Source organism: Micropterus dolomieu, linkage group LG01 (genome assembly GCF_021292245.1).
Source record: "Micropterus dolomieu isolate WLL.071019.BEF.003 ecotype Adirondacks linkage group LG01, ASM2129224v1, whole genome shotgun sequence".
NCBI classification, from domain to species: domain Eukaryota; kingdom Metazoa; phylum Chordata; class Actinopteri; order Centrarchiformes; family Centrarchidae; genus Micropterus; species Micropterus dolomieu.
In genome coordinates, this window is record NC_060150.1 from 49,276,807 (window position 1) to 49,290,721 (window position 13,915).

Sequence of the window (13,915 nt, forward strand, 5' to 3'; positions counted from 1 at the left end):
GCAGCAAGTATCAGCCATTGCTAAAGTACAACCTAGCTAATGTTAGTGATATGACATGCTGTGCCATTGTTCACTCTGTCATGCTATTTATGCTAGTATTGGTTTTCTCAAGAATTGCACACCTCATCTTTATGATGCCGAGACAAATCACGAGTTACTGCTGGAAATTATATTTAATTTACAATATTTCTATATGGGGATATGTATCATTATCAGCATATTTTAGTCATATCACAGAGACCTGTTTCCAGAGATAAATGACCTTAGTTTCCTTTTGATTAACTTTATAATTTAACATCGAGCCGAGGATTAATGTGGTTCATAGATAAATACAGGAAGGTACCTCACTGACTGCTGCTGTCCATTACAGCGATGCGTCAACGCTGACACCATATTAGTTTAAGGAAGCTGCGCCTTTCTGTTAAGGTAAGAATTCCATCCACTCCCCCAGGATAAACTGTTTCAGACGCTCCCACCCAGCTGGAGGCTGCAGAACCAAAACCTCACGCCACAAGATCACTTTGTTTCCGTCTGCAGCTGGCCTCATCAACAAGGCCCGGGTCCCCCGCTGTCAATGACTCTTACACTCAGTAGACACTACGTATTACATTAACGCACAAACATTTATAATTTATTCCGTGAACGTTTGTACAGTCCATCTTCTTCATTTCAAACCCCGTACAGCTGATTTTAATAACAGATATGTTTAAAATATTTTATTGTAAAAGTTTCTAAAGGTGATTCTTGACATTGCAGTGCTTTTCTCTTACTGTGTTTATAGTTATGCACCAAAAGGCAAATTTCTTTTCTGTTAAAAACCTGGAAATAAATACAGCGTTGTTCCTACAGAGGGAGTTCAATTTGAACAGGAAGGACTCACTGCTGGTTCGTCTCAGCTGACCCCACAGGAGGTCTCACATCTTAGTCTCTTAGGAGAGGGGAGTCTATGCAACAGGTATTAATGAAATGTTTCCCCGTTTTGTTTGGAGTCAGTCTCTATTATCAGTTATTCAGTCTGCTTTGTTTGTTTTGTGCTTTGAGTGTTGTTCAGTTTCCTTTCTTGGTTGGTTTTGATCTGTGCCTGTCTTCGTTCCTGTTTTATTCTGTTGTCTGATTTGTGCGTGGTTTCTCTCGGCCTGTCTGCTTAGTGTTAGTTGGGTCTCTGCCTGTTTTGTTGTTTGGTCCGTTCTGTGTCTTGGGTTTCAGTCTGGATTGTTTCTTGTCTTGTTTTCTGTCTGCTTGTCAGTTTGTTTCTGCTTTTAGGTCTGGTCCTGTCTGTTCCCCTTGATTGGTGTCTGATTTCCTCATGTGCTCCACCTGGTCTTAGTCCACCTTGGTACCTTGTGCTTAAATGTCATTTCTGTTCTGTCCTGGCTGGTTCGTGGTTCTCTCCGTCATGTGTGTCTGCTTGCCAGCCTGTTTGAACTGCCATTATCCTTTGTACTGCCACTCTGGATTATTCTTTGTTATGGATTTTGTGTTTTGCTGCCCAGCGGACAACCTCTGGTCAGTGGGGTTGACAGCAGCTGTGAGTGGGCCACTCTTATTAAGACAGCTTTTAAGATGTTAGCTGTCAGTGTGGTGTTGAGAAGAAACCCGCTTGACACTGTTCTTGATCATAAACGTTTATTAAATCAAGTTCAGCATCAATTAGAAGCTCTGCAGCAGCTTGGAGAGAGACCCAGCCCGATGGCCACTCTGTCTCTCTGTACATCGAACACAGCTTATATAGGACATGTTTAGGTATCTGTTAGACACCATAGAGGGGTTTGAGTCTGCAAAGTAAAAGGTCAAACCCATAGAAGGGTACAGTACTATTCTGAGGTAACAAAACAAGGGGTCAGAGGTCAAATTCTATAGAAGGGTTCAGTCCCTACATAACCACCAATCACTGCTCTCCCCCTAGAACACCTCTCCAAAGGTCACTGACCCTCTGTCCTGCTGCTACAGTGCTATTTTGAACTGTTATGAGTCAAATGCACAAATATTGGACACCACATCAGCTAGCTACATTTGATAAAATAAGCAGGGTTAATTAGCTGTGTTGGCTATTAGCCAACAACTCTTACTAAGTTGTTTGTTTGTTTAGTTTCTTGTTCCTGTGGGGAAATTTAGTTGCAGCAGAAATCACATGGAATTTGGCAACAAGTAAAAGCCTAAAAGAAAAAAAGACTGCCAAATTTAAAATCTGTCCAGAACTCTGAACGTGAGCTGACGTGTTCGTTGATTATAAAGTGTCTTTACAGATTGTTGCAAAAACCAAGCAGCTTATTAACATCAGCGTGAGAAGATGTTTACAAAATAAATACGTCCTCATCTTCCAGCAGAAACTGAATTTCTGTTCAATTCTTTATTTTAAGTATTTTTTTAAGACATAACCCGTATTAAAACCAGCAAATCACTGAAGTATCTGAAAAAACAACTGTATTTTTGATTCTTTCTTGTATTAATATGTAATTGTGTTTACATAGTATGCTTCTTTTTTTAAACTGATGATGTTGACGTAGCCTATTGTTTTCCAATTTCTACTTCAAAGGTCAAAGGTTGCTGCTTTTGAAAGATGCTGTAACGAAACGATGGTTACAAAAAGTTACGAAAGTAAGTTCCTTTTTCAGCTGGAGAAAGGACATTACGAATGTGAATCGTGTTAGTCACACAAAGAGCATGTGAAGTGCAGAATTCTCTTCAAGGTTTGTTTTAATTTAGACCAGAGAGGCGACTCTGAGACACGTCATGAATACAAACACACAACAAACACCATCATGTAACTTTTAAATGTCAGAAAAACAAAAGCTGATTTTCTTGCCGTGCACTGACATCAAAATAAAGCCCACACAGTGTAATTTAAGATGTTTTTATCAGTTATTGATGTCATTGTCTCGTTGTTTTGAGATATACTTCCTCTTTCATTGGTTGTTGCAGTCTGTGGTTTTAGTACAAAGTGAGTTTAGTGTGTGATGAGTAAAAAGTTGTATTTCTAATAAACTCAGCGCTTTCACAGGATTGCATTTTCCTACATACGTGTTCACCATTAGAGGACCTGTGAGCTCCTCTCAGACCTGCAGCTGTTTCATGAGTCTGATGGTAATCTAACGTGCCAGTCCCGTGTCTGAGTGCTGGAGTCACATATATGTAGTCGGTAACATTTCAATTTCAAAACGACAGTTTTAAGTGAATGATGTCGGATTAACAAACTGCAACAGCAGCTTTAACATTAAAGTGATGAATACATTAATGCATCAGTTATTATAATCCAGTAATATGTATTATTAAGAAATGGGCCATTCTGCATAATGGGTACTTTTACTTTTGGTAACTTGAGTTACATTTTGCAATCAGGTATTTTTACTTTCACTGTGGTTTTACTGAAGTAAAACATCTAAATACTTCTTCCATCATGCTGTCAGTGATGAAATCTGTCAGATAGTGATGAAGAGTCAGCGGCAGGGATCTCCAGTCTTTCTAAGGAGAGTATCCTGATGTTACACAGTGCTAACAGCTGTTCCTGGGTGTAAACAACAGGGCCGTGACTGAATGGGTCTCCCTCTTTAATACCACATCATTAAGATGGGAGTGACAAAACTGAGTTGAATCTGTTTTTCACTCATGTAGGAAATCGCCTTGATGTTGTGATACATCAGATCAATCCGATCAGCTGCAGTTTCCAATCAACAACAGATATCCAATAAGATGGCGTGTTGGCCAGTGAAAGGTTTCTGTAAAGGCTGCACTCGTGTATCCTCGCTCCACGGATCAGAAATAAGAGCTTTGGGGAGGTCTGCAAGATGGCAGAACAGAACAACTTCTGGTTCAAGCCAGGATCAAAGAGTGAGGAAATATCAAATAAGAGACTTGGAATGTACAGAAGAGGAACACAATGAGAAATAAGAAGAGGCCAGGGTGTCACTGACTCACAAGGATGGTCATGAGGAAGTGGATAAATGAGGAAGTGCAGTCAGTCAGCAGCGAGCAGAAAGAAGAAAAGAGGTGAGTGTTCATCAACATTATTATTGGTCTACTGACAGACTGTAACTTTATTACAATGAACTTTACTGACATTAAAACAAACAGGAGATTGCTGTTGTCCGTTCTGATGACTTTCAGAGTTCTTCGGTTGAAGCTTTCCGATTTAAAGCAGCTGTTTAGTTTCCTCTCAGAGACGAGCTGCTGGCTGACGGTCACCTGGATCAGGTTCAGAGCAGAAACACACAGCAGGGAGAGGAAGAAGTGTTTTCACTGATCATTGACCTTCCTCTGATGCTGTCCCTGCCTCACTCAGACTGACTGAAGATGAGTGAGGACGGCTGTCCGTCCATGAAGGGGGACGGGTCCACAGACAGGTCTCCAGACTGCAGTGATGAACCCTCAGACACAAAGTAAGAGACATTTTCTAACCTGAAACATAGAAACAACAGCATTAAGACATCTCTACTCTACACACCCACAGGTTTATGTGTTCCACGTCCAGTGTTCAAAGGTTTCTTTCATTTCCTGCTGTTTAAAGTCCTGATACATGTGGGCATGGTTCGAATTACGGGAGGGATTAAGATTAAGACTTGGACCCCCCCAGAAGAGAAGAAAACAACAGTTCAGGGGGGTCTTTCTTACCTGTAATTGTAAATATTACAATATATTTATTCAAGAAACTTGAAATAAGATTTCAGACACCCCTAAAATGGACCGTACCATTTCCTAACTTTGACTTTGAAAGTCTTGTCTGCCCACATCACTCGCAGCGGCAGATGCTCCAGTCCAGTCCACCTCACGCTGGTGGAGACGCTGTAATGTCACTAGCTATCTTGCTTCTTTAATACACTTAACTTTCCTACCTTCAGAGTTTCGTAATTAGCATTTCTTTTACTTAAAATGTGCTATCTGATGTTAGCTAGCTGAGAACCCATCATATCATGTGATTACCACTATATCCATATTTCATCTAATTGTCAGCCAGCACTGGTACTTAGGCATGAGCAGTGAAATAGAGGATTAGTTATTGTAGAGATACAGTTTGACATCCAAATAGTTCATTATTTAATTTTAAGGTTTTTGTGAGTCTTTTTATAATAAACAACCATTTGTTTTCACTCTGGAATTCTGGAGGGTTGAAATCCAGGTTTGTTATTTCAAATGTATTCAATTTTATTTATGTAGCACCAATTTATCAAAAGAGTCATCTCATTCCCCTTTTCATATAGAACAGGGAAGAGATCCAATAATTCCCAATTCCCCAACAGTGTCTGACTGCTGCTTTATTGAACCCAGATTACACTGCATTCACAGTCAACATGAGCAAGAGGAGGTATTTCCTAAAAACTTACAACTTGAAATGAAAAGAATCAGGAACTAGAGATTGTAATGCAGCCTGTATTTTATGATAGTGTCTTTGGTTCTGGTTCAGCTTAGTGTGGGTCTGACTTTCTGCCAGTTTTGCTCTAGAATACTTGATGACCACAAAAGTTGTTTTGTGGTATGGGGCACCCATCAACTGGTGGAATGAATGTGATTTATCATATACAGACTGATGATATTAATGAAATAAAAATAAAAATTGTAAGCATTGTAAGATTTTAGTTCACTGTTTCATGTACCTGTGCTATACAGGGTTTCCTTTATGACTGGGGAAAAAAGTTGACCCCCCCGGTTGTCACTGTATAATCGCACCCTGCATGTGGGAATAAATGAGGACTGGAGCAGTTCAGTACTTTCTGGGGAAGGTAGAAGCTAGATCACTGTCTGTAGGATGATTTGGTGGATTTGATCAGCTGACAGGTTTGCACAACAAACTTTAAACACTTGGAGGAAGGGTGCAGCAGTGACAGAATAATGATGAAATATAAAGCAATCGGATGCTGCAGGGATAGATGTGGCAATCCCAAGTGACCGCAACATCAAGAATAAGGAACACGAGAATCTTGAGAAATACCAAGGGCTGAAAGAGGAGCTAGAAAAGATGTGGAAAGTAAGAGCAACAGTGGTGCCAGAGGTAATCTGGGGGCTGTGACCCCCAAACTGGGAGAGTGGCTACAGCAGTTTCCAGGTAAAACATCAGAGGTCTCTGTCCAGAAGAGTGCAGCTCTGTTTATCACTTGCTTCCCATGTTAATAAAGACTATGTACTTCAACAGATGTTTTATCTTGTGCCCAGACATGTTTACTTGAGACTAAAAATCTGACCCTGAACATGGGATACAGAAATAGAATAGAATAGAAACACATACCTACCACCCTAACGCAATTCCCCACCCATCTGGTCTATGAGGTGGTTCAGTGATGTTCCGAGACACCTCCCAAATCCCCAAACTATACCTAATTTTGCTTGCTTTCATTACGTCTCACCTCTATTGATAAACAGAAACCACCTAGCCTAAGGCAAAAGTAACCCTACCCCTAACATAAAAATCCTAAACAAATACTACCAGTAACACTTCATGGCAGTATAACATCAGGTCAACTAAACTTCAGGGATATCAATCTGTCCAGTGTGGAAACTGAAGCAAATGTGAATCAGTGTCACATGCTGTGGTACAAATGAAAGTGACAACAGGCCCAAAAGGGAACAGTTTTGCAGATGGTGGCCACAGATAGTTGAGATAGCTATCTCCTTATCCTTCTTGACTGATTGTTTTCTAGCTGCGTTTTTGTAGTTTACTTGCAGCCTATTCAGGTTGCACAGGTAATCCTGGATTTTACCCAGGATGGCACAGCAATATGTGCCATTGCAAGGTTTGTTGTTTCTCACAGCACAGTTTCAACAGCATCAAGGAGATACCAGGAGGTGGGCTGTATAAAGGTATCAAGGACCGGTATCTGCTCCTTCGTAGGAGGAGGAACAGGAGGAGCACTACCACAGCCCCACAAAATGGCCCCAGCGGGCTACTGGTGAGCATGTTTCTGACCAAACTGTCAGAAACAGTCTCCATGAAGGCCTGACTTCCTCCAGTGAGATCTGAGCTCACAGCCCAGCACAGGGCAGGTTGACTGGCATTCGACATTCAGAGAAAAATGCTACACCAGAAGCCCCAAATCTTTAGCCATTGCCCCCAGAGGCTAAATTGGCATTAGACACCGATGGGTGCTGAGACTGACTACACACACTCTCTAAACACACTGACTAGTCCATTCTAAAACATATTCTCTGTTATAAAGGAGACATCACATTATTGGAGCCCATTATTCCCATGTTTAATTACATCTTTTTGAACCTTTTTGCAATTTTTTGCAAAGAGTTTTGTGTTGTATTCTTAAAATTACGATGGTATAAACACAACTTCACATCAATTACAATCTTATTATAAAACAGAGTGTGTAGGCAATTCCTGGATGATGAAAACATTGATGCCATTGACTAGCCCTCATGTTCCTCAGACCTGAATCCTAGTGAGAAGTTCTTGGACATTATGTATCGTGCGTCGGACACTGCCAAATAGACTGTCTAGGAGCTCACTGATGTCCTGGTCCAGTTCTGGAATATCCCTCAGGACACCTCCGCCATCTCATCAAGAGCATGGCAAGTCGTTCTCAGGAGTGCATACAGACACATGGGGCCCCTACACTCTACCAAGTCACATTATGAGTTGTCATGATGCAAGTCAAGCAGGTTGGATCAGGCTGTGATAAAAATTTTTACTTACTGATTTTGGTTTCAATTGACTGTTGTTGGCCATTTTGTTCTGAACTTTGATTTCATTACGTATTTCGTTCACCCTCACTCAGCTCTGTAAATACTTTGTGCTGGCCTTTATGCGTGAATCAGAACAGACACAGTCTGTGAAACCAAGGGTTAGGTACAATACTTTGCTATAATAATCTACAATAATGTCTTCACAGAGAGAGCCAGAGGAGTCCTGTTCCTGTGGAGGAGCAGCCGTCCTGCTGTGCTTTGTGTCAGGACGTCCTGGAGGATCCAGTCTCTACCAGCTGTGGACACTGGTTCTGCAGACAGTGCATCACTTCCTACTGGGACCAGTCTGCTTCATCAGGAGACTCCTCCTGTCCCCAGTGTGGAGACAGATCCAGAACCAGAGCTGGACTGCAGACAGCCAGTCAGAGCAGCTCTGTACAAAGTAAGACTGGATCATTTACTCTTTATTATTATTTCAATTAAAGAACACAGATACATACGTGCCAGCTGAGCCTTAACACACTTAAAAAACACACATAAAGAAGATGAGAAAAAAACAATAAATAAAAAGGGGCACAGCAAGTGGAGGATCTGGCTCTACTTTACTAACATAATCTACATGTAGCCTATATGAATACACACACCTATCTATATACATATACATACACTGAACAAAATTATGAATGCAACACTTGTTTTTGCCCCCATTCATCATGAGCTGAACTCAAAGATCTACGACTTTCTCTATGAACACAAAAGGCCTATTTCTCTCAAATATTGTTCTCAAATCTGTCAAAATCTGTGTTAGTGAGGACTTCTCCTTTGCTGAGATCCATCCACCTGACAGGTGTGGCATATCAAGATGCTGGTCAGACAGCATGGGGATTGCACAGGTGTGCCTTAGGCTGGCCACAATAAAAGGTCTTAGGCTGGCCACAATAAAAGACCACTCGAAAATGATCTATGATTAAATCTCCGATGTTGAAGCTTGATGTCTGTGAAGGTTCTCAGTCATCCAGGTCATAGTTATCCAAAGAATGTTAAGAACTTGGTTGAAGATACAATGCCTTAGCTTCCTTCTATATATCATTGTTAGGGACAGATATACTGGGCAGTAAAGATCTGCTGTTCCAATGTGACAACCTGCTGCTATCTGTTCCAAATAATAACAAGTAATTGAATATGTTGAATGTTGAGATTAAAGAAAGACATAGTCTTTACCTGACAGATTTAGATGTTTCCAAACATCAATCAGTTCCAAGTCCAAAAAAAGGACCACAATGGAAATAAGCCGTCTGGCTTCATTGTGTTTTTATCCTTTTGATGGTGTCTGTAGCTGGGGCATCTCTTGTTGGAGGCGCCACTTTTATATTTAGAATCAATAAAGAAGCTCAGTCAATCAATCATCTCTGATATTATTAAGGTTTTCTAATTTGTTTTTACTTCAAGGCGAGGGTTCAGAATCGCCCCTGCATATAAGAGTCCCCTTGTGATTCTGTTGCAATCCAGTATTTGTACATAAAAATCTGGCACATAGCCAGGGGAAATATATACATTATAGAGGGTAAACAAATTTCGATAAATTTTTCCTATATTAGTATGAATCTGCATTCTCTGTCCTTTATAGTGGCTATATACATTATATACCTTACTCTTCTGGAAATCAGTATAACTACTCCTCTAGTACGTTTGAACCATTTGAGAAGGAAAATACTTAAATCCTTGTGTTTCAAGTTTTCTGTGTTCTGTCCCGTCATGTTGGTTTCTTGCAAGAATGCAATGTCTACATTCTGTCGTATAAATTTGCAAGACTTTTGTTTTGTTAAACAAGGCTAAGAAGCCCATTGATGTTTAGAAAAATAAAATTAACAATGTGGTGCCTATGCTTAAAGATTTAGTTTTAGTGCAATATTGCATATTTTACATTTGTTTATTTATTATATAAACAGATCTCTCGTATTTATAACATAAACCAGTTACACACACTTAGAAACATCAGAACAGAAACTTCCCAGAATGCAGGGACTGTTGTCCCTCTTGGGTCACTGTTGAAGGGTGGAGGGAAAAGACCCTCCCAAATGTTTGGGGCCCTCCCTAGAGGTGGAATGACCGACCTCCATGTACATTCCATATCCCCTAGATATGTCCAACATAAGCCAAATAACTAGTCTGTTCAATCTGTAATATTCAGTATTTGCTAATTGTCTTCCTTTGCATTGTAGCCCACATGTTCCAATCGAAGGAGAAGAGAAGAGATTGACTCAAAGTTTCCTTCTTAATTTCGAGTCAGTTCACTTGTAGCTCTGTGTAGTTTCCATTATTTTAATGTTGGGGTGATCTCCGAAACTCCTGACGCTTTTTTCTCACTTGTGTCTCCATTCGTTTCCTCCTTCCCTGGCGTCAGACTGTTGACATGGAAATACCTTCAGTATGTTCTCTTCCATGCTGGAGCCTGGGTGCTCTCCATTGGTGGCTACCTGGATACCCCGCTTTCTCAGCTCCAGCGGTGGCCTCCTGCGTGTCCCCATAGGTCCAGTGGATTCGTATACTTGTGCCTATGCCTTTCTCTTAAATGCGTTATAAAAACACTATATACACACACACATAGGTTCTAATATGTTTTAAGCTTTAAAAATGACTCTCTGCATGATGAGTCTTGGCTCCAAGTTTTAAAGTGTACTGCATGGATTTAAATAATTTACTCTGTAAAGTGATTCTGTTTTAACCAAAGATAACTATTATAAGCAGTTTTCAGTCAAAGATATCAAAGGTCCAGGCTCAAATGCCTAAAAGAGATAAGGATCCAGGTGCGAGAAGGGAGTATGATGACAGATGTAAATACCATAAATTATTATCTGTCAATTGAAAACATTATGAGCATTTGTCTATGAAGATTCTCAGTCATCCAGGTCATAGTTATCCAACGAAGGTTAAAGTCAAGGGCAACTGGACTTGGTTGAAGATACTGGAAGACGTTTCGTCCCTCATCCAAAGGACTTATTAAGTTCTGTTTGTTCGTTTTTTTTTATCTTGGTTAGTCCATAAATGCATGGAATGGCTTCTCCAGGATTCAAACGGTAATATTGTTCACGGGTAACGGTGTTGTCCTTCTGTAACTGTTGTAGACATTCTATGTCCTTTTTCTTGTATCCGCTGGTTGGGTCTCGTCTCAGTGTCTCATACGTGTTTGTGTCCATTAGTAGTGTGTTGACTTTGTTCTGGTAGTCCGCTGTGTGAAGGACTACCGTGCATCTTCCTTTGTCAGCAGGTAGGATAGTGATGTTTTGATCCTTGCTCAGAAATGTCACAGCCTTCCTTTCTTGGATGGTGAGGTTGGAAGGGGGGGCCTTCGCATTAGAAAGGGCTGCAGATACCTTTAGTCTGAGCTGTTCCGCTTCTGTTTCTGTTAATTTGTTTTTCCAAATGGCAGATTCTGTGGCTGTGATGAGGTCTACTATAGGTAGTTGCTGTGGTGTAATGGCAAAGTTTAATCCTTTGGCCCGAACGTCTTTCTCTGGTTGGGTGAGTTCCCTATCTGACAAGTTTTTCACCCATCTGTTGTCTGGTTCTTGTCCTTTCTCCTCCAAGATAATTCTCCTGTTCTGTTGGTGCAGCTCGCTCTGGACTGTAGGTTTTGGAATTTCCGGGTCTGTCTTTCTTTGCTTTGTTGTGCTGAGATAGCTGTGCTTTCTTGATGAAGTCCATGACCTTTCCCAGTGCTGTACTGGGCAGATATGTTTCTAGTTTGTGGTGTATGTTGTCCAATTCTTTGTTCAGGGCTTCAATTGTGAAATGTATCTGTCTCACTCTCTCGTTCAGTAGCTGGTGTTGCGGTTATGAGCATTTCAAGCCAAGAATAGTAGTTTCAAGGAACCCTTCCGAGAACTAATGGCCATTCTCTGTCAAGAAAAGCCATCTGCAAAAAATAATGATCATTCTGTGCCAAGAACAACACTTCAAAGGGTTACTTTGGAAAACCCCTAAGATTCTGTTAGGAGAAACATTTGTTTGTGAAATACTATGAAATGTTATACAGAAGGGTCTTTATAGCACCACAGTTGATTTAAAATGGATTTTATATGTTAATATGTCCCTTTAGGTTACAATACAATAGTGAATATATTTATGCATGGTTATCTTTATAAAATGTATCTTGACTTTCTGAAGTTCTAATGGTTAACACTTAACTATCCAAAAAATGTAAGACAATATTATGATAAAATCTGATTAACAGTATAGCCCATATTGACATACAAAAAGTAAAATAAATAGTTAGTTGGAAGAAAGTGATAATTAGTACCTAAGTGTTGCCACCAGATGGTATACGATAGTACTGATGCAGTACTGATGGAAAATTACCAAGGAAGAAGGTTTTGAGTGGAAAAGTACCACAGTAGAAGATCACATTTGGGAACGACACCGCCAAAAGTTGCCCTCCGAGTCCTCAGGCACACCGTACATCCGAATGTTGTTTCTTCTGGATCTGCTTTCCACATCGGTCACTCTTTCCCACAGCCTGTGTTGTTCTTTCAACAGGCTAAGCAGATTGCTTTGGTTAAAGTGATGCTTGTTTCCGCATCTGAAATGCGCTCCTCCACCTTGGTGATAACCTGGCCTCAAGCTTGTAGTGTCTTGCATCCTTGAGCAGTTTCTGGTTAAGCTTATGTTTTAGGGTTTATAGCTCTGCTTTCAAGTATTTCCTTAAATTCACCTTGAGCTCAGAAATATCCTTGTGCATATCTTTTGTTAAAGTCATGGAGGTCTTTAGAAATAGACATTTCACTGAGCAACTCGTCCACGCAACTTCTTTGCTAGCTAACTTGGTGGCATTGTCTTCGTTGGAAGCATCCAACCAGAAGGGCGCCATTCCTTTCAGTTTAGTTCAGTAACCTGATTTTCGAACTCTTCTGACCTTTCTGTGGTGTCTCCGTAGTCATTTCTCTTCCTTCAAAAGATTGCGAGGAGAGCTGCCCAAATTAAGTTTTAGGGGTTTTAGAGTCGAGGTGTTGTTTTTAGGACCAATTGAGACTGGGCAGATAACTATACGCCTATCCCGAACATGGCTTCACTGGAAGCCCTTGATATTTAGGGCCCGAGCACGAACCGTGCGTGGTCCCTATTGAAACTGTAAAGAATTATTCTTCTTTTTTCTGCAAAGTAAGCTCAATTTTGGGGGCCTAAACATCCTCGAAAACTCACCAAATTTTGCACACATGTCAGAAGTGGTGAAAAATTTCGTATTTTATGGGATTCGCGCATGGGCGTGGCAATATGACTCGCTAGCGCCACCTAGAAAATTTGAGAAATTAGTCCACGTTCAACCTACATGCACGAAATGTTCAGGGGACATGTATCATTTCAAGATGCACAAAAAAGCCTCAAAAACCCATACCCTAAACTCAACAGGAATACGGCCATTTTTGGATGATTTACACACTTCGTACTTTAACGAACTCCTCCTAGGGATTTAGTCGAACCGACTTCAAATTTCTGATGTGCCTTATATTCATAGCGGCAAGTGCTATGTAGCTCCACATAGGGGACACATGAAGTGACATATAACACCTCCATGCAGTGTCGGAACCGCGTAGCAAATTCACAGCCGCACACACAAAATATGCAACACGGGCGGCTCACACCCCGACGCGCTACAAGTGCGAGGGCCCACCCATCGCTGCTTGCAGCTTTAATCTGATATTGTTTTTATATTAGTAATGAAAATAATCAGCACATATTCTTTGTTTTATCTCACATTGTTTCTCTTCTTTAGTGAGTGGTGGTCTGCAGGAGGTTTTAGATGAACATAAGATCAGTCTGAGGAGGAGATGTGAACGTGTGACTGAAGGAAGTGATGAAACAGGAAGTGGAACCCTCCTCAACAGGATCTACACTGAGCTCTACATCACAGAGGGACAGAGTGAAGAGGTTAATACCCAACATGAGGTGAGGCAGCTTGAGACAGCTTCCAAGATGGAGATCCTCCATGACACTCCAATCAAGTGCCAGGACATCTTTAAAGCCTTACCTGGCCAACAGAGAGCCATCAGAGTGGTTCTGACCAACGGCGTCGCTGGCGTTGGAAAAACCTTCTCAGTGCAGAAGTTCACTCTGGACTGGGCAGAGGGCTCGGAAAACCAAGATGTCGTTCTGCTGGTTCTGCTCTCGTTCAGGGAGCTGAACTTGATCAAAGATGAGCGGCACAGTCTCCTCACGCTGCTCCATGTTTTCCATCCAACATTACAGAAGGTCCCAGCAGAGAAGCTCGCCGTCTGGAAACTGTTGTTCATCTTTGACG

At 41.1% G+C, this 13,915-nt stretch overlaps 2 protein-coding genes across 2 annotated transcripts in view; both read left to right on the forward strand.

Moving 5' to 3' along the window:
• The window catches only part of LOC123968066 (NACHT, LRR and PYD domains-containing protein 12-like), a 583,923-nt gene that overhangs the window by 250,420 nt on the left and 319,588 nt on the right, over window positions 1–13,915 (forward strand). The gene's annotated exons all lie outside the window — the stretch shown is intronic.
• The window catches only part of LOC123968035 (NACHT, LRR and PYD domains-containing protein 3-like), a 49,782-nt gene continuing 39,929 nt past the window's right edge, over window positions 4,063–13,915 (forward strand). The window contains exons 1-3 of the mRNA XM_046044509.1: window positions 4,063–4,376; window positions 7,827–8,062; window positions 13,391–13,880. Of these exons, the coding sequence (XP_045900465.1) occupies window positions 4,291–4,376; window positions 7,827–8,062; window positions 13,391–13,880 (812 nt within the window). The 5' untranslated portion in view covers window positions 4,063–4,290. The remainder of the gene's footprint in view (window positions 4,377–7,826; window positions 8,063–13,390; window positions 13,881–13,915) is intronic.